This window comes from Oncorhynchus keta, chromosome 12, assembly GCF_023373465.1.
Source record: "Oncorhynchus keta strain PuntledgeMale-10-30-2019 chromosome 12, Oket_V2, whole genome shotgun sequence".
Taxonomy (NCBI): domain Eukaryota; kingdom Metazoa; phylum Chordata; class Actinopteri; order Salmoniformes; family Salmonidae; genus Oncorhynchus; species Oncorhynchus keta.
The window spans coordinates 21,675,298-21,695,826 of NC_068432.1; the positions used below are offsets into that span (position 1 = coordinate 21,675,298).

At 44.3% G+C, this 20,529-nt stretch overlaps 1 protein-coding gene across 1 annotated transcript; it reads right to left on the minus strand.

Annotated features, from left to right (window-relative positions):
* Positions 1–1,832: 1,832 nt before the first annotated feature.
* Positions 1,833–10,466, minus strand: LOC127906270 (ADP-ribosylation factor-like protein 9). Its single transcript, XM_052457561.1, has 5 exons — positions 10,219–10,466; positions 9,936–10,052; positions 4,504–4,718; positions 3,945–4,120; positions 1,833–3,547 (listed from the first exon to the last, which is right to left on the minus strand). The coding sequence occupies exons 1-5, from the start codon at positions 10,464–10,466 to the stop codon at positions 3,380–3,382; spliced, it is 924 nt and encodes a 307-aa protein (XP_052313521.1). The 3' UTR covers positions 1,833–3,379.
* Positions 10,467–20,529: the final 10,063 nt, after the last annotated feature.

Sequence of the window (20,529 nt, forward strand, 5' to 3'; positions counted from 1 at the left end):
TTTGTATATTAAGTTATTTCATGTATCGTTCATTTTTCATTAAAGAACATGAGTAACCACCACGCCGCATTTTGGTCCGACTCTCTTTCAACAGACGAACGCTGTTACAGCCAGGGCCAGAGATGTATGTGAGTGACACGCTCAGCAGGGCTACTGCATCAGGCACTCACACACGCTCCATGCATGAACAACACGCAGTGTGCAGCTTACAAACAGAGCAAGTGGATATTGAACACATCAACCAGGCTGACTACCTCAATGTTACGGACCAGCGACTATTCAAATCAGACAAAGACTATGTCAGTAAATGCAAAATCTGCAATGAATATGCCATTGAGCAACAGAGAGAGACGATGATGTCCCACGAGCTACCGATGCGCCCCTGGCAGATAGTAAGTCTAGATCTCTTCCAGCACAGTGGCAAAGACTTTCTGCTGGTAGTCAATCATTACTCAGACTTTTGGGAGATTGACCTCTCAGCAGAGACAACGATCAAATGCTGCAAGGCTCAGTTTGCCCGCTATGGCCAGCCAGATAGGGTAATTTCAGACAATGGACCCCAATTCTCCGGAGTTGAGTTCTGAAAATTTTCTGCAGGATGGGAATTCGAGCACGTCACTTCATCACCACGATACCCAAAAGCTAATGGGAAGGCGGAGTCCGCAGTAAAAATCGCAAAGAACCTCTGCAAAAAGAATCTGCGAGAGGGCAAAGATGCCTGGAAAGCAATCCTGCAGTGGCGCAATACCCCGACAGAAGGCATGGATAGCAGCCCGGCACAGCGCCTCATGGCACGGCGCTTAAAAGCAGCTCTGCCAGTAGCCATGTGTGGTGACAGACGTGCTGGTGAAGCTACGTCACAGAAGACAGGTCTCCAAGTTCATCTACGACAAATCAGCAAAATACTTGTCTGAGCTCAGGGTGGGTGAAATGGTGCGAATTAAGCCCCTACCAGGGGACCGGACAGGCCTCTGGAGACTCGGATCCTGTGTACAGAAAGTGGCACCACGCTCCTACTTGGTCGAAGTGAATGGATCACTGTGTGTGTGCTGAGCCAGCACCTACTCAGAACCCTGATGGTCAAAGGGGTCGCATGACAAAAGACAGAACCCCAGCAAGTCACATGGGGCCTGAGGCACTGGGCGAGGAGCCAGGGGATCACAGGTCGGCCGCTCCCTCGCCCATCAATTCTCCCCTTAGACAGGCAGGTGACATGCCTGTGCGGGAACCTGTAGTCCTCACAGACAAGCCCTCTGTCTTTTCACGCTGCGGGCGTCTGTCCCAGCCACCAAAAATACTTAATCTGTAGGTTTCCCATCAGGGATTGTTGACAGACAGAGATAAAAGTTAAGAGAATATCAAAATGTGTTGTTGTTACCTGAGAAAATAAAGAAAATACTAAACTGTTCATGTTGGAAATTATTACTAGGTTTGTTTTGTTAGTGAATTGACACCTCCTGTCCTATTTTATTAAAGGGAAGATGTTATGGGTGTAAGATGGCACAGTGATGCCATCTGTTGGTAAATGTTCATTACTGCAACTTGTGTTTTACCGGGGTGCTTGAGATACCTGGATGTGTTGTGATGTACTGAACAAGACTGGTTACTCGCATCAATGCCTCTGTCTCGTCATTTAACATTCAAACAGATGGTAGGGATGGGTGGAAAAACAGTGTAAAGAAAAATAAAGTGAATTAGAAATGATGAAAACAGTTAAAATGATAGAACCCACAATCTATCTGATATTAAAGCTGATCTACCCCCATTTTAAAAAAAGAGCCTCTATCCCACTATGTCAAAAAACCTAAGATTTAAACAAATAAGGCCACCACTTTAATAATCACACTTCACTTTAGCAGTCAAACAAAGGTGCCACTGCAGTAGAAACATGGCATTACAATTCATACATGATTAAGGAATGACTGGTCATTGATAACAAGGTTGAGGATCAGGCGATTGAAAGGTATGTTTCAATAAAAGCCGTCTGCAAAACAACTGCCTCCTAAAAGTTAAAACATACAAATATTGAATAACTCAAACAGAGCATGAATTTGTCAACAACAACAAAGTCCATACACCTTATTTATATTAATCTTACATCAATTTACATGCTTAACTTATATTAACTGGGTCATTCTATGAAAATGGTGGCTTCTTGAACAGCCAACTTTTTACAAATTGTAATAATAAAATTAAAAAATCTAAACTTAGTCAGATAATAGTTAACCCCTTAACATTATAAATCAACAAATGACAGCTTAACATTTGTATATTTTTACTACATTACATTTTTAAAAAATGCTTGTGCTGCCTTTTTTGGCACTGGTGTTAACTATATTTTAGATGACAATTCAGGCTTTCTAGAATGTAATTTCAGTCTTTACTTTGCATATATAGTCAAAGACAAACATTGATGGTAATACTAAGAAATTGTTTGGATTGATCATTTACTTTAAACATGCATGTGTAAAGTTCTATTGTCTGACATTTTTCCATTTATACTAATATTTTTTTGTAACATAAAAAATTAAGATTGAGTTGTCAAAATATCCTTAAAATGTTTACTAATAAATGTAGCAACAGTTAGGTAGATACAAAAACCATATTAAGTTCAATTGGGCAACTCTGATGCCAGAACACCAATATGCCATATGACAATGTGAAACCAATGACAAACTATTTCAAAGAAATTGTATCAATTTATCAGTAATTTTTAATGACACATTTCAGGTTTCATGAGATGGGTTGATTTAATATGAACAATAAAATTAGGGTTATTGGTCAAAGATTAAGACCAAAAGATTGATTGACTAAAATGTGTCTTTCATAACACAACAGATTCGTTGTCTGTAAAGATGTAATATATACAGTGGAGCAGAAAAGTATTTAGCCAACCACCAATCGTGCAAGTTCTCCCACTTAAAAAGATGAGAGGCCTGTAATTTTCATCATCAAGATCCTTCCTAATGTGTTCTCCAATCTCATAAAGTATTTTTAAAGAGGCTCAGTGTCGTTATCCTCGCAAGGGTACTGAAAACAGGGGTGCCGATAATTTGTCTATTTAAAAAATATATTTTTTTATTACTTGTTAAACAAAATTTATTTGAGCAACTTTATTAGTATAAAGTATTTATTATTTTATACCGTCTTTTGTGCTCATCTTTATCAAGGGTGCCAATAATTATGGACCTGACTGTATCAAACCATTTTCGCTCCCTGCATTCCAGATGGCCCTGAAGGATCTACTCTAGTTCAAAAGTATTCACACACAGTCATGGCCAATTGCCACTGGTCCTTACCACACGGGCACATCAATGGACCACTTTCCCCATCCCACATGCCTGGTCAACCCACTTTTCACTACTCCTGCCCTGGGGCATCAGACGAGCTGTAGGAGCAAGTCCTGGAAGGCCTGCAGATTACGGGAGACAATCAGGCCATCTGAGCCTAGCTGGGCAGCCAGTAGGAACAGCCTCCTCTTGTCGGCCACCGCCTCCAGAGACAGGGCCTCATGGTGCTCTGACACACTCAATGCGTCTGGCTTGTCCTAGAGGGGACACAAGACGGACAGTGAAGTTTACTATCAAGTCACACTGGGTGTGATGAGCACCTGTTAAAATGACTAAATCATAAATAAAACAGTTTGACAATCTAAACAGCGATGCATGGATGTATCACAATACTGGTCATGACAGTTGTAACATCACACTTATAAAAGTATCTTTATAACACTGCTCAAGTGAGAGGTTACTAACAGTATGTGCTCACTGGAGAGCATACATGTATCCAGTATAGGTCTATACATATCCGAGACACTCATATTGCCCACACTAAGATCAACATGTTTCGATAAAAATTGAATACGTTTCCATTCTCTTGGTCTTTCTATCTCCGATGTAAATCTGCCCATAGACAGTATAAGCCCGTATAATAGTCAAGGTCACCTGTTTGTTCCCCAGGACCACCACAGGAAGTTGTGAGTGCAGTCTGAGGAGGCGATGCAGCTCAACCTTGGCCTGTGGGAGACGTGGTCTATCAGAGGAGTCAACCACGTACACCAGGCCATGCATCTTCCCCAGGTACTCTGCCCAGTACATACGCAAATCCTCAGCCCCTCCAACTGGAAGACAGCAGACAGAGGTAAGAAGGTAGGTTACTTGAGAGGTGTTGCTAGGCAATAAGGAAGATGTATGAACTTATGTTTTCTCCTTTCTTATAAGTTTGACACGCTACAAGAAGGCCAAATGAATTATTCCACTCAAGAAAAGGTAAATGATGCATGTTGTTCAAACATATAAGTGAGTCTAAGCAAAGGCACATGATTATAATGCTTTTGGTAAAGTCACTGGCATTTTCAGGGCCAATCTGATAGTTTAAAATCCATGTGACAAGATTAAAAAGGTGATAGAGAATGCTTAAAGCACTCTGCATGGAGTCTTACAGGCCGGTTGAATTGCCCTGCAAGCATATGCAAAAATCTGTTGTGCAAACTGTATAGCTTACTTTCTAGGAAATCCAGCTGACGGGCAGGGGCACTGAGGCTCATAAAGTTGAAACCCCTGGTGGGACGGCAGTGCCCTCTCTTGTCTCCGTCTGTAGCTGTCAACCCCTGAAGCATACTGCTCTTCCCAGCTCCGTCTAGGCCAAGGACTAGCACCTGGCGCTGTCCACCCTCCTCCTGCTCAACATGCAGACACAGCAGGATGCCATCAGAACACCTGTTCTCTCACAACAGCAACATGAAGTTATCTTATCCCATTTTTCTTTTCAAAGGTACAGATACATAGATCATTGTTACTCCTGTAAAGTGCAGAACTTCAATATGTTTTGTTTACATACAGTGCATTCGGAAAGTATTCAGACCCCTTGACTTTTTCCACATTTTGTTACAGCCCTATTCTAAAATGGATTGAATACCAAAAAAGCGAGAACACGTTTTTAAATACAAAACAGAAATACCTTTGTTAAGGGATTTTTTAAAAATCAATAATGACTAATTATGTATACCTTTCAATCAGGACTGACTAATCAGAATACTATTATGTTATTGTATAGATGTATGAATTTTCTTATAATCCTAGTACTGAATATAATGTGTGTAAATATAATCAAGAAGTAGAACAATGACTGTCTGTTCCTTGGTAGAAATTAATGAATTTATCGTCAGACTGGCTGGAATGCTTATCTACCCAGGCAGACCTAGGCTCGGTCATAAATCATCTAAGTTGGGAGAGATGATGTGGGTAGGCTTGAGAACTATACAGCCATTGTACTGGAGTGGAGATGAGACGGGGTAGTACGAAAACTAATGATGTCATTTTCAGTTTATAACCTGTGGTAAACTGTATCATGTTCAGTACTCTCGAGAATAAACGCTGCTGATTGATTTTGAGACTGGTCTCTGTCCATTTTATGCAAATAAGAGTCTTACAAATTCTTAGGAATTGACAGAGTATTTAATTTTGATTGGGTATTAAAACATGTAGGAATGTAATTCCTGTAACAATCTTACATAAGTTTTCAGCCCCTTTGCTATGAGACTCAAAATTGAGCTCAGGTGCATCCTGTTTCCAATGATCATCCGTGAGATCTTTCTGCAACTTGATTGGTGTCCAAATGTGGTAAATTCTATTGATTGGACATGATTTGGAAAGGCACACACCTGTCTATATAAGGTCCCACGGTTGACAGTGCATGTCAGAGCAAAAACCAATCCATGAGATCGATGAAATGTTCTGTAGAGCCCCGAGACAGGATTGTCGAGGCACTGATCTGGGGAAGGGTACCAAGAAATGTCTGCGGCATTGAAGGTCCCCAAGAACACAGTGGCCTCCATCATTCTTAAATGGACGATTTTTGGAACCACCAAGACTCTTCCTAGAGCTGGCCGCCCAGCCAAACTGAGCACTCTGAGAAGGGCCTTGGTCAGGGAGGTGACCAAGAACCTGATGGTCACTCGGACAAAGCTCTAGAGTTCCTCTGTGGAGATTAAAGAACTTTCCAGAAGGAATACCATTGTACACCAGGGCCTTTATGGTAGAGTGACCAGACGGAAGCCACTCCTTCGTAAAAGGCACATGGCAGCCCGTTTGGAGCTTGCCAAAGGGCTCCTAAAGACTAAAAATAAGATTCTCTGGTCTGATGAAACCAAGATTGAACTCTTTGGCCTGAATGCCAATTGTCACGTCTGGAGGAAACCTGGCACCATCCCTGAGGTGAAGCATGGTGGTGGCAGCATCATGCTGTGGGGATGTTTTTCAGAGGTAGGGACTGGGAGACTAGTCATGATCGAGGGAAAGATGAACGGAGCAAAGTACAGAGAGATCCTTGATGAAAAACTGCTCCAGATCGCTCAGGACCTCAGACTGGGTCGAAGGTTCACCTTCCAACAGGACAACGACCCTAAGCACACAGCCAAGACAACATAGGAGTGGCTTTGGGACAAGTCTTTCAATGTCCGTGAGTGGCCCAGCCAGAGCCTGGACTTGAACCCGATCTAACATCTTCGGAGAGACCTGAAAATAGCTGTGCAGCAATGCTCCCCATCCAGCCTGACAGAGCTTGAGAACATCTGCAGAGAAGAATTGGAGAAACACCCCAAATACAGGTGTGCCAAGCTTGTAGTGATATACCCAAGAAGACTCGATGCTCTAATCACTGCCAAAGGTGCTTCAACAAAGTACTAAGTAAAGGGTCTGAATTCTTATGTAAATGTGATATTTCAGTCTTTTTCTATTCTATAAATTAGCAAAAAAAAAACGATAACGATTTCCAATAAAGTATAGATAATGCTGCAATATTTCACAATCACTTGCATTTTTGTGCGCAATGCAGGCAAGAGCCTCTGTTGTTGTGACCCCACGGTACTCAAACCAAAAACAGATTTAATGAATCACTCACTTATGTATAGAGCCATGTCATCATGGAATGCTCTGCCACCAGAGGTTACTCAGGCAAAATCCAAGTTTAGCTTTACAAAACAGATGAAAAACAATGTATCACAGCTCATCTCCTCTTTCTAAAGATCTAATTTAACTGTACAGTAAATAAGAATATAAATATGTATATGAATAGTGTGTAAATAGTATGTTGACTCTGTGTCTTTCCTATATATAACTCTTATTTTTATTTTGAATTTAATGTAATATCTTATGATGTTCTTGTCTCTTACTGTTCTGTACTTTGTATGTTTTTTTGTGGACCACAGGAAGTGTAACTGCTGCATTTGCAGTAGCTAATGGGAATCCTAATAAACTAAACCGCCAATAGCTGTCTACTTGTGCCACGATAGATGCATTTGCACTTTGACCCCTATGTAATGTTGTTATGGCACCAATATTAGTTACAACAACTCTATACCATCTCATTGGTTTGTGAGAGGCAAATTTGAGGAGTCAACAAGTTTCTCAGCAATTCTCCCTCGATTACATTAACTGTAGACTAATCTGGCCTCTTTGTGTGAATCAAGACCAATGAGCTCCTGGAAATCATATTAGTTCATTTCAGGTAATATTCCCATGTCCGTATAGGGCAGGCTATAGTCAGAGGAAATGATTCAAGTATTATTATGACTGTGAACCTACCTCATCACCATACAGTATTTATTTATTTATCTTGCTCCTTTGCACCCCAGTATCTCTACTTGCACATTCGTCTTCTGCACATCTACCATTCCAGTGTTTAATTGCTATATTGTAATTACTTCGCCACCATTGTGATAAGGTGCGTCTCGGTGAGAGATGTAGGAGTCAGGCACAGGAGAGCAGGGATTTCTGAGAAGCATGTTTAATATATATACAGTGGGGCAAAAAAGTATTTAGTCAGCCACCAATTGTGCAAGTTCTCCCACTTAAAAAGATGAGAGAGGCCTGTAATTTTCATCATAGGTACACTTCAACTATGACAGACAAAATTAGATTTTTTTTTCTCCAGAAAATCACATTGTAGGATTTTTAATGAATTTATTTGCAAATTATGGTGGAAAATAAGTATTTGGTCAATAACAAAAGTTTATCTCAATACTGTTATATACCCTTTGTTGGCAATGACAGAGGTCAAACGTTTTCTGTAAGTTTTCACAAGGTTTTCACACACTGTTGCTGGTATTTTGGCCCATTCCTCCATGCAGATCTCCTCTAGAGCAGTAATGTTTTGGGGCTGTTTCTGGGCAACACAGACTTTCAACTCCCTCCAAAGACTTTCTATGGGGTTGAGATCTGGAGACTGGCTAGGCCACTCCATGACCTTGAAATGCTTCTTACGAAGCCACTCCTTCATTGCCCAGGCGGTGTGTTTGGGATCATTGTCATGCTGAAAGACCCAGCCACGTTTCATCTTCAATGCCCTTGCTGATGGAAGGAGGTTTTCACTCAAAATCTCACGATACATGGCCCCATTCATTCTTTCCTTTACACGGATCAGTCGTCCTGGTCCCTTTGCAGAAAAACAGCCCCAAAGCATGATGTTTCCACCCCCATGCTTCACAGTAGGTATGGTGTTCTTTGGATGCAACTCAGCATTCTTTGTCCTCCAAACACGAGTTTTTACCAAAAAGTTCTATTTTGGTTTCATCTGACCATATGACATTCTCCCAATCTTCTTCTGGATCATCAAAATGCTCTCTAGCAAACTTCAGACGGGCCTGGACATGTACTGGCTTAAGCAGGGGGACACGTCTGGCACTGCAGGATTTGAGTCCCTGGCGGCGTAGTGTGTTACTGATGGTAGGCTTTGCTACTTTGGTCCCAGCTCTCTGCAGGTCATTCACTAGGTCCCCCTGTGTGGTTCTGGGATTTTTGCTCACCGTTCTTGTGATCATTTTGACCCCACGGGTGAGATCTTGCGTGGAGCCCCAGATCGAGGGAGATTATCAGTGATCTCGTATGTCTTCCATTTCCTAATAATTGCTCCCAAAGTTGATTTGTTCAAACCAAGCTGCTTACCTATTGCAGATTCAGTCTTCCCAGCCTGGTGCAGGTCTACAATTTTGTTTCTGGTGTCCTTTGACAGCTCTTTGGTTTTGGCCATAGTGGGGTTTGGAGTGTGATTGTTTGAGGTTGTGGACAGGTGTCTTTTATACTGATAACAAGTTCAAACAGGTGCCATTAATACCGGTAACGAGTGGAGGACAGAGGAGCCTTTTAAAGAATAAGTTACAGATCTGTGAGAGCCAGAAATCTTGCTTGTTTGTAGGTGAGTAAATACTTATTTTCCACCATAATTTGCAAATAAATTCATAAAGAATCCTACAATGTGATTTTCTGGATTTTTTTTCTCATTTTGTCTGTCATAGTTGAAGTGTACCAATACAAAAATGGCACAGACGAAAATCCAAAACTACGCTCTCGAAGGATCAGAAACTCGTGCCAACACACGGAGGAACAACCACAGTTCCAACACTTACATATACGTGCCTAAATAGTGAAAACAATACAGAAACTTTGCACGGAGGAACAAACTCAGTTCCGAAACTTAACTACACGTGCGTAATAGTGAAAACGATAAACATCAAAGATAATCGAGCGTAAATACACACAAGCTTAATCCTGCACGAACTAAGGCAGGCAACAGGTGCCCTATATACACACAGAAATAAACGCAAATGAAACCAGGTGTGAAAAGCAACACAGACAAAACAACCAGAAAAGGAATCGGTGGCAGCTAGTAAACCGGTGACGCTGAGCGCCGCCCGAACAGGGAGAGGGGTTACCTTCGGTAGAAGTTGTGACAGTATACCCCCTCCCCCGACGCGCGGCTCCCGCAGCGCAACGACGCTGGCCTCGAGGACGACCCGGAGGACGAGGTGCAGGGCGATCCAGATGGAGGCGATGAAACTCCCTTAGCATAGGTGGATCCAGTACGTCCTCCAACGGCACCCAGCATCTCTCCTCCGGACCATACCCCTCCCAGTCCACGAGGTACTGAAAACCCCCCACCTGACGCCTCGAGTCCAGTATGGACCAAACTGCATACGCAGGCACCCCCCGATGTCCAGGGGGGGCGGAGGGACCTCCCGCACCTCATCTTCTTGAAGCGGACCAGCCACCACCGGCCTGAGGAGAGACACATGAAACGAGGGGTTAATACGGTAACAAGGGGGAGCTGTAACCTATAACACACCTCGTTTATTCTTCTCTGGACTTTGAATGTCCCCACAAACCGCGGACCCAGCTTCCGGCAGGGCAGGCGGAGGGGCAGGTCTCGGGTCGAGAGCCAGACCCGGTCCCCCGGTATGTACACCGGGCCTCGCTGCGGTGGCGGTCGGCACTGGCCTTCTGCCGCCCTTCGGCCCGTTTAAGGTACCCGTGGGCGGCCTCCCAGGTTTCCCTTGAGCGTCTCACCCAATCCTCCACCACAGGAGCCGCAGTCTGGCTCTGATGCCATGGTACTAGGACCGGCTGATAGCCCAACACACATTGCAAGGGCGACAGGTTTGTAGAGTAATGGCGGAGTGAGTTCTGGGCCATCTCTGCCCAGGGGATGTACTTCGCCCACTCCCCTGGCCGTTCCTGGCAATACGATCACAGAAACCTACCCACATCCTGGTTCACTCTTTCCACCTGCCCATTACTCTCGGGGTGAAACCCAGAGGTAAGGCTGACCGAGACCCCCAAACGTTCCATGAACGCCTTCCACACCCTGGACGTGAACTGGTGGACCCCGATCAGAAAGAATATCCTCAGGCACCCCGTAGTGCCGGAAGACGTGAGTAAACAGGGCCTCCGCCATCTGTAGGGCTGTAGGGAGACCGGGCAATGGGAGGAGACGACAGGACTTAGAAAACCGTTCCACAACGACCAGGATCGTGGTGTTGCCCTGTGATGGTGGCAGATCGGTCAAGAAGTCAACCGACAGGTGTGACCAAGGCCGCTGTGGAACGGGAAGGGGTTGTAACTTCCCTCTGGGCAGGTGCCTAGGAGACTTGCACTGAGCACACACCGAGCAGGAGGACACATAACCCCTCACGTCCTTGGCTAAAGTGGACCACCAGTACTTCCCACTAAGACATCGCACCGTCCTACCGATCCCCGGGTGACCAGAGGGGGACGTGTGAGTCCAACAAATTAGCCGGTCTCTAACCTCCAGCGGAACGTACACCCGTCCCGCTGGACACTGTGGTGGAGTAGGCTCAACACGCGATGCTCGCTCAATGTCTGTGTCCACCTCCCACCTCACAGGTGCCACTAGACAAGAAGCCGGGAGGATGGGCACAGAATCGATGGCCCGCTCCTCCGTATCATATAGTCGGGACAGTGTGTCTGCGTTAGTGTTCTGGGAGCCTGGTCTATAGGAGATGGTAAACCTAAATCGGGTGAAAAACATGGCCCACCTTGCCTGACAAGGTTTCAGTCTCCTCGCTGCCCGAATGTACTCTAGATTACGGTGGTCAGTCCAGATGAGAAAAGTGTGTTGGGCCCCCTCAAGCCAATGTCTCCACACCTTCAGGGCTCTGACAACAGCCAGCAGCTCCCGATCCCCCACGTCATAGTTTCGCGCCGCCGGGCTGAGCTTCCGAGAAAAGAAAGCACAGGGGCGGAGCTTCGGTGGCGTACCCGAACGCTGGGAGAGCATGGCTCCAACCCCAGCCTCGGATGCGTCCACCTCCACTATGAATGCCAAAGTGGGGTCCGGATGCGCCAGCATGGGAGCCGAGGTAAAAAGAGCCTTCAGGCTACCAAAAGCCCTGTCCGCCTCAGCCGACCATCCCAGACGCGTCGGCCTCCCCTTCAGCAATGATGTAATGGGAGCAGCCACCTGCCCAAAACCCCGGATAAACCTCCGGTAGTAATTGGCAAACCCTAAGAACCGCTGCACCTCCTTTACCGTGGTTGGAGTCGGCCAATTACGCACGGCTGCAATGCGGTCACACTCCATCACCAACCCCGATGTGGAAATGCGATATCCAAGGAAGGAGACGGCCTGTTGGAAGAACAAGCATTTCTCAGCCTTGACGTACAGGTCATGCTCCAACAGTCGCCCAAGTACCTTGCGCACCAGAGACAAATGCACGGCGCGTGTAGCGGAATAGACCAGAATATCATTGATGTAAACCACCACACCCTGCCCGTGCAGGTCCCTGAGAATCTCGTCTACAAAATATTGGAAGACTGCTGGAGCATTCTTCAACCCGTACAGCATGACGAGGTACTCATAATGGCTGGATGTGGTACTAAACGCTGTCTTCCACTCATCTCCCTTCCGGATACGCACCAAGTTATATGCACTCCTGAGACCCTTTTTTTTTGTAAACCCGTGCTCCGTGAAATGACTCAATCGCTGTGGCAATGAGAGGCAAGCAGGTAACTATACCCCACCGTGATGGAATTTAGACCTCTATAGTCAATGCAAGGACGCAGATCTCCCTCCTTCTTCTTCACAAAAAATAAACTTGAGGAAGCAGCTGAGATGGAGGGCCGAATGTACCCCTGCCCCAGAGATTCAGATATGTATGTCTCCATAGCCATCGTTTCCTCCTGGGAAAGGGGATACACATGACTCCTGGGAAATGCAGCGCCTACCAGGAGATTTATCACACAATCCCCTCGTTGATGAGGTGGTAATTGGGTCGCCTTCTTTTTACAGAAGGCGATAGCCAAATCGGCATATTCTGAGGGAATGCGCACGGTGGAGACTTGGTCTGGACTCTCCACTGTTGTAGCACCGATGGAAACTCCTACACACCTGCCCGAGCACTCCTCCGACCACCCTGTAGAGCCCTCTGTTGCCACGAAATCCTGGGGTTGTGACGGGCCAACCAGGGGATACCCAACACCACCGGAAACGCAGGAGAATCAATGAGGAAGAGACTAATTCTCTCCTCATGACCCTCCTGCGTGACCATACTCAGTGGAGCCGTGGCCTCCCCGACTAGCCCTGAACCCAATGGTTGGCTATCTAAGGCGTGCACTGGGAAGGGTTTGTCAAGCTGAACAAGAGGGATCCCTAACCTGTGTAGTAAACCGCGGTCAATAAAATTCCCCGCCGCGCCTGAATCTACTACCGCCTAATACCGGGAAAGAGGGGAAAATTCAGGAAAAACAATCCATGTGACCAACAGGGGGCTCTGGGTGAGCCTGGTGCCGACTCACCTGAGGTGTCCGAGCAGTGCTCGGCTTGGCGTCTCGACTCCCTGGAGGACCCCCTCAGCACCGGTCAGCAGTGTGCCCTCTGCGACCACAGCTGGCACAGGAAAGGCCCCCTCCTCCGGTCGCCCTCGCTGCAGCACCTCCTAGCTCCATGGGCTTTGGAGTGGTGGAGCTGGGGGATGGAACTGACAGAGTCCGATCTGGACGTCCGTGGGTCACCAGCAAGTTGTCCAACCGAATGGAAATGTCGATCAACTGGTCCAAGGAGAGGGTGGTGTCTCTACAGGCCAGCTCCCTACGGACGTCCTCAGGCAAACTACACCTATAGTGATCGATCAAGGCCCTGTCGTTCCATCCCGCGCCAGCGGCCAAGGTCCGGAACTCTAGAGAAAAGTCCTGAGCACTCCTCTTCTCCTGCCTCAGATGGAACAGCCGTTCACCCGCCGCTCGACCCTCAGGTGGGTGATCGAACACAGCCCGAAAGCGGCGGGTGAACTCTGGGTAGTGGTCCCTCGCTGGCCCACTCCAGGGCTTTACCTGAGAGGCAGGAGACGAGGGCGTTCACGCTCTCACCTCCCGAAGGAGCCGGACGAATGGTCGCCAGGTATAGGTCCATCGGGAGTAAGAACCCCTAGCACCCGGCCGCCGTCCCATCGTACTCCCTCGGGATGGCGATTCGAATCCCACTGTGCCCAGGCAATGAAGGAGAGGGTAGTGGTACTGGTTGGGGTGTGGCTGATAAAGGTGTGGGAAGGCCACCTCTCTCCCATCTCTCCATCGTCGCCATCACCTGATCCATGGCGGTCCCCAGCCGGTGTAACTTTGCCCTGTGGTGTTGAACTCGCTCCTCCACTGACCCTGGGAGTGCGTCCTCTCCGTGCTGACTCCATAACTGGTGCGGGATTCTGTGATAAGGTGCGTCTCTCTCGGTGAGAGGTAGGAGTCAGGCGCAGGAGAGCAGGGATTTCTGAGAAGCGTGGGGAACAAACTCAGTTCCGAAATTTAACTACACGTGCATAATAGAGAAAACAATAAACATCAAAGATAATCGAGCGCAAATACACACAAACTTAATCCCGCACTAACTAAGGCAGGCAACAGGTGCCCTATATACACACAGAAAAAAAACGCAAATGAAACCAGGTGTGAAAAGGAACACAGACAAAACAACCAGAAAAGGAAAAAGGGATCGGTGGTGGCTAGTAAACCGGTGACGCCGAGCGCCTTCGGTAGAAGTCGTGACAACCATGGCCTATTTATTGCCTTAGCTCCCTTATCTTGCCTCATTTGCACTCACTGTATATAGACTTTTTGTTTTCTTTTGTTGTACTGTATTATTGACTATGTTTTGTTTATTCCATGTGTAACTCTGTGTTGTTGCTATGCTTTATCTTGGCCAGGTCGCAGTTGCAAATGAGAACTTGTTCTCAACTAGCCTACCTGGTTAAATAAAGGTGAAATATGTTTTTTTTAATTTATTATTACTTTGGAATGATTTGCATTTTCTCCTTTAACATTAGACGATTAGTGTGTATTTTCTTATACTGTAGCTTTCTTGGACCGTAATCCTGTATGATTCTCATTATGTGCATCATTCTTTATCAAAACCCTTCATCATTATCAACGTGAAGTCAGATTGTCAGTTTACATGTTCTGAGATGAACGCGCATCATTGTCATATGCATTCTCTGGGCTGGAAGGCCCCATGTCGATACATAAGTGATTCGTTAAATCATCTTTATGCCTGCATGCGTTCGATTCCACTGGCGGGGGGGGTAAATGCCGAGTATGAAATCCTTTTTACATAACTTATTTTTGCTATCGTTCTTTTTTTTTTTACATCCGTTATTAATGTAACTGGTCCCCCAACAGTACAACTAGCCCCAGCTTGCCCCCCTCCCCGAGTTGAAATGGTCTAGAACCGCCACTACCTACATAGCAAAGGTAAGAGCTTACCTCTTTGTTCATATAATATTCCGCTTGGGGAGACCATATTCGCCTTCTATATAAATAATTTAACGCGATAAACATCGCGGACCCGAATGCAGCCACCGCTGCAGTTAGGGCGATGGATATGTGCCGAAGCAGAACCATGTGGAACTTCTGGAAGGCCGGATAATGTTGCGTTCCAGGACACAACAGCTAGCCAACGATTAAATGATCTAATGACTTTCACTGTGGACAGTGCACCTGATCTCTCTGCTTTGTTTGTATTGGAAAGAGCCCCGTCAGCACCCACCTTGTACCCTTCAGTCGGTTACGATTCGTGTGGACAGCAGAGGGTGTGGGCTGCGCAACAACAGCTACTGACTGTACTTTGTGGACGAAGCCTCTGAGTTCACTTTTAATGTAATTGCAAAAGGGCATGTCAGTTCCCTTGAAATAAAAAAAATATTATCTATATAATATGGCCTAAATATTAACCCTGCAGTGAAATGGAATATCACTGATGTACTGTTTTCTTTTGGACTGTAGATCATAATGACCTATATTTAAAACACTTCTCGTTGTGAAATTAGTAAATATTGAAAACATTTGTAAACTACACTAAAGTAACCAGTGAACAGTGAAATCATTGTCAATAAAATGAGGAACACCTCAGTCGGAGGGGGACCTCCGACTGGTCAAATCCAACTTGGAATTCCAAGTCCGAAACTCTGGCATTTTTCTAGAACTCAGACTTTCCGACCTGAAGATCATGATATGACCTCGTTTTTTTCAGTTCCCAGTTGTCTTGAAAGCACGTATAGATCTGACAGAACTGGAGTAAGCAACCAATAATACCAATTCAATACTCTGTGCTACTCTTGTGCCTATTGGCAAGGGGTCAGTTTGCAATAAAGCATGCATATGCCAGTTTTCACGAAAAAGTTAGCATTTATAAAACATTTACTTGACCAGTTATCTTAGGTCTCTCTTTGTATTGTGTTCTCTCTTGTCATGATGTGTGTTTTGTCCTATATTTTATTTTTATATATATATATATATAAAGCCCCGCCTTATCTCAGCTCACTGGTCACCATCTCTGCTGCCCATGACTGGAACGAACTGAAAAAAATCACTGAAGCTGGAGACACATATCTCCCTCACTAGCTTTAAGCACCAGCTGTCAGAGCAGCTCACAGATCACTGCATCTGTACATAGCCCATCTGTAAATAGCCCGTCCAACTACCTCATCCCCATACTGTATTTATTTATTTATCTTGCTCCTTTGCACCCCAGTATCTCTACTTGCACATTCATCTTCTGCACATCACTATTCCAGTGTTTAATTGCTATATTGTAATTACTTCGGCACCATGGCCTATTTATTGCCGTACCGCCCTTATTTTACCTCATTTGCACACAATGTATATAAAAACAATTATACTGTATTATTGACTGTATGTTTGTTTATTCCATTTGTAACTTTGTGTTGTTGTATATGTTTCGAACTGCTTTGCTTTATCTTGGCCAGGTCACAGTTGTAAATGAGAACTTGTTCTCAACTACCCTACCTGGTTAAATAAAGTTGAAATGTAAAAAAACTGCAACAATTTGCCATAGTTTGATTTCAGAAATAGTCACTCCTTTGCTGAATACTACAGTGAAAGACTGAGTCACTGCAAAACATTCTGGCAACACCTTCAATAACTTTATCATCTAGTTTGCCATGGCTCTCTATTTTAGAAACTTTGTGGCCTAATTCCAAATCAAACAACAAACTAGAGAAGTACATTTCCTTAAGAAAATGTGTGTGCTTGCTAGCTTTTACAAAAGTATTTATGATTTGAAGTAAGTTATAGTAGTGGTGGTGACTACAGTAGGAAGGGTTATACTGTTGAAAAAGTAGGTAGATGGAAAAATGTATTAATTTGCTGATTGATTGGATAGGATAGCCTGAACACGAGATCATTGGTTTGGTGTCTCTACCTTAAACGGTTCAAGAGATACTGTTGGATAGTTATTTTATGCTAGTTTATATAGTTATATATTGCTACAAGTTCATTATTTGAAGTTAGCCTGAAAATGAACAAATTGGTTTGGTGTCTAGCTTGAACAGTTCAACAGTTACTGTTGGCGAGTTATTTTATGCAAATGTAAATGGTTCAATCGAGTACAAGCTTAACTGAATGACAACAGAGAGAATATAATAAGGAATGTTATTGAATAGTTTGGGGTAGGCCTCGTCTCCAAGGAAGGCTCCTCAGAGCCAGATGCTGATGACCTGTTGTCCTGTGCTGGGCATCTGGCATTGAACCCCCAATTAAAAATAAATGCAAATAAGTTACTCAACAGGGAGAAGGGACATGGCGGAGCAATAATTTGATCTAAAGACTAAAGACAGGATAAATAGATGTAAAAGAGATGCATGTGAAGAATAGACAAAGTGCAATTCTTCTGTAATGGAAAGTATCATATGGAATGTTTTTGGTTGAAATGAGACATCTGTGTGTACATCTACCCAGCCACGGATGCAGTAAGAGACATGCACGATTAACATGAAACACTTACCTAGAATTGAATCCAACAATGCATGCCGTAATGATTGACCTGAAACACTAACCGAGCTTTAGTGCACACCAAAATGCAGGACGATATGGGCATCTGCCCGAGTCCCGGCCCAATGCGGACTTGCTAAATGCATTGTTACTCTGAATTATTTAGAATAAATGTTATGTATGATGGTACAGTTGAACTCTGAAGTTTACATACACCTTAGCCAAATACATTTAAACGTAGTTTTTCACAATTCCTGACATTAAATCCTCGTAAAAATTCCCTGTCTTAGGTCAATTCGGATCACCACTTTATTTTAAGAATGTGAAATGTCAGAATAATAGTAGAGAGAATGATTTATTCAGCTTTTATTTCTTTCATCACATTCCCAGTGGGTCAGAGGATTACAATAACTTAATTAGTATTTGGTAGCATTGCCTTTAAATTGTTTAACTTGGGTCAAACTTTTTGGGGAGCCTTCCACAAGCTTCCCAGAATAAGTTGGGTGAAGTTTGGCCCATTCTTCCTGACAGAGCTGATGTAACTGAGTCAGGTTTGTAGGCCTCCTTGCTTGCACATGCTTTTTCAGTTCTGCCAACAATTTTTTTAGATAGGATTGAGGTCAAATCAAATCCAATTTTATTTGTCACATACACATGGTTAGCAGATGTTAATGCGAGTGTAGTGAAATGCTAGTGCTTCTAGTTCCGATAATGCAGTAATAACCAACAAGTAATCTAGCTAACAATTCCAAAACTACTACCTTATAGACACAAGTGTAAAGGGATAAAGAATATGTACATAAAGATATATGAATGAGTGATGGTACAGAGCGGCATAGGCAAGATACAGTAGATGGTATTGAGTACAGTATATACATATGAGATGAGTATGTAAACAAAGTGGCATAGTTAAAGTGGCTAGTGATACATGTATTACATAAAGATGCAGTAGATGATATAGAGTACAGTATATACGTATACATATAAGATGAATAATGTAGGGTATGTAATCATTATATTAGGTAGCATTGTTTAAAGTGGCTAGTGATATATTTTACATCATTTCCCATCAATTTCCATTGTTAAAGTGGCTGGAGTTGAGTCAGTGTGTTGGCAGCAGCCGTTCAATGTTAGTGGTGGCTGTTTAACAGTCTGATGGCCTTGAGATAGAAGCTGTTTTTCAGTCTCTCGGTCCCAGCTTTGATGCACCTGTACTGACCTCGCCTTCTGGATGATAGCGGGGTGAACAGGCAGTGGCTCAGGTGGTTGTTGTCCTTGATGATCTTTATGGCCTTCCTGTGACATCGGGTGGTGTAGGTGTCCTGGAGGGCAGGTAGTTTGCCCCCGGTGATGCGTTGTGCAGACCTCACTACCCTCTGGAGAGCCTTACGGTTGTGGGCGGAGCAGTTGCCGTACCAGGTGGTGATACAGCCTGACAGGATGCTCTCGATTGTGCATCTGTAGAAGTTTGTGAGTGCTTTTGGTGACAAGCCGAATTTCTTCAGCCTCCTGAGGTTCACGATGCTGTCTGTGTGGGTGGACCAATTCAGTTTGTCTGTGATGTGTACGCTGAGGAACTTAAAACTTACTACCCTCTCCACTACTGTTTCATCGATGTGGATAGGGGGGTGTTCCTTCTGCTGTTTCCTGAAGTCCACAATCATCTCCTTAGTTTTGTTGACGTTGAGTGTGAGGTTATTTTCCTGACACCACACTTTCCTGACACCATACATACTTTTGTACCTGTTTCCTCCAGCATCTTCACAAGGTCCTTTGCTGTTGTTCTGGGATTGATTTCGCATCAATGTACGTTCATCTCCAGGAGACAAAATGCGTCTCCTTCCTGAGCGGTAATGATGGCTGCGTGGGCACATATACTTGATTACCATTGCTTGTACAGATGAACGTGGTACCTTCAGGAGTTTGGAAATTGTTGCCAAGGATGAACCAGACTTGTGGAGTTCTACAATTGTTTTGCTGAGGTCTTGGCTGATTTCTTTTGATATTCAACATGATGTCAAGCAAAGAGGCACTGAGTTTGAAGGTAGGCCTTGAAATACATCCACAGGTACACCTCCAATTGACTCAAATTGTGTCAATTAGCCTATCAGAAGCTTCTCAAGCCTTGTCATCATTTTCTGGAATTTTCCAGGCACAGTCTACTTAGTGTATGTACATTTCTAACCCACTGGAAATGTGATACAGTAAATTATAAGTGAAATAATCTGTCTGTAACAATTTTTGGAAAAATGACTTGTGCCATGCACAAAGTATATTTCCTAACCGACTTGCCAAAACTATAGTACAAGAAATTTGTGGAGTGGTTGAAAAACAAGTTTCAATTACTCCAACTTAAGTGTATGTAAACTTCCGTCTTCAACTGTATGTGGAACCCAACCACACATTCGGTAATGCGATTTGTCAAATATGAGACCTTTTCTTCTTCGAATCCAGTCGCGCATGCAGTAAATGAGTGATGGGGACACAAAATGGTGACTGACCCAAAAGCTGGGTGCAATATGATTGACCGCAACATACAGTACATGCGTATCTTTAGAAACTCGGCAACTAAATTAGCTATGGTAAGCAGCCATTGCTGAGAAGAAGTCAAATAGATTGAGCCTAACAAGTGAGGTGTAGCAGAGCATAGCCGGTGACCTAGTTTCTAGAGAGTGATGGTGGAAATATACCTCATGTAGCTGCAGTGGTTACTGCTCCAGTTCTGAAAGAAATACCAGTGTAGTTCAGAGGAGAAAGATAACACCTTTATATTATTTAATAAAGGATAGGAATGAAACAGAGGGTTGAATAGGAAGGATGAAAAGAGAATGAATGATAAGGACCGGAGTAGGGTTGAGCGTCAATAAATATAAACATAAAGCAAGAGAAATGTTAAGTGTAAGTGCGAGCCATCATGATAGTACCGCTGGAGCCCGATTTAGAATGCGTAGGAATGAGGCTT

Excerpts from the sequence above, each read along its gene's own strand:
- LOC127906270 (XM_052457561.1), bottom strand. The coding sequence starts at position 10,466 with ATGGCCCAGAACTCACTCCGCCATTACTCTACAAACCTGTCGCCCTTG. Across the intron at positions 4,719-9,935 it reads TACTGGACTCGAGGCGTCAG|GTGTTCTGATGGCATCCTGC; the intron begins GTGGGGGGTTTT and ends GTGAGAGAACAG. Across the intron at positions 4,121-4,503 it reads TCAGCTGGATTTCCTAGAAA|TTGGAGGGGCTGAGGATTTG; the intron begins GTAAGCTATACA and ends GCTGTCTTCCAG.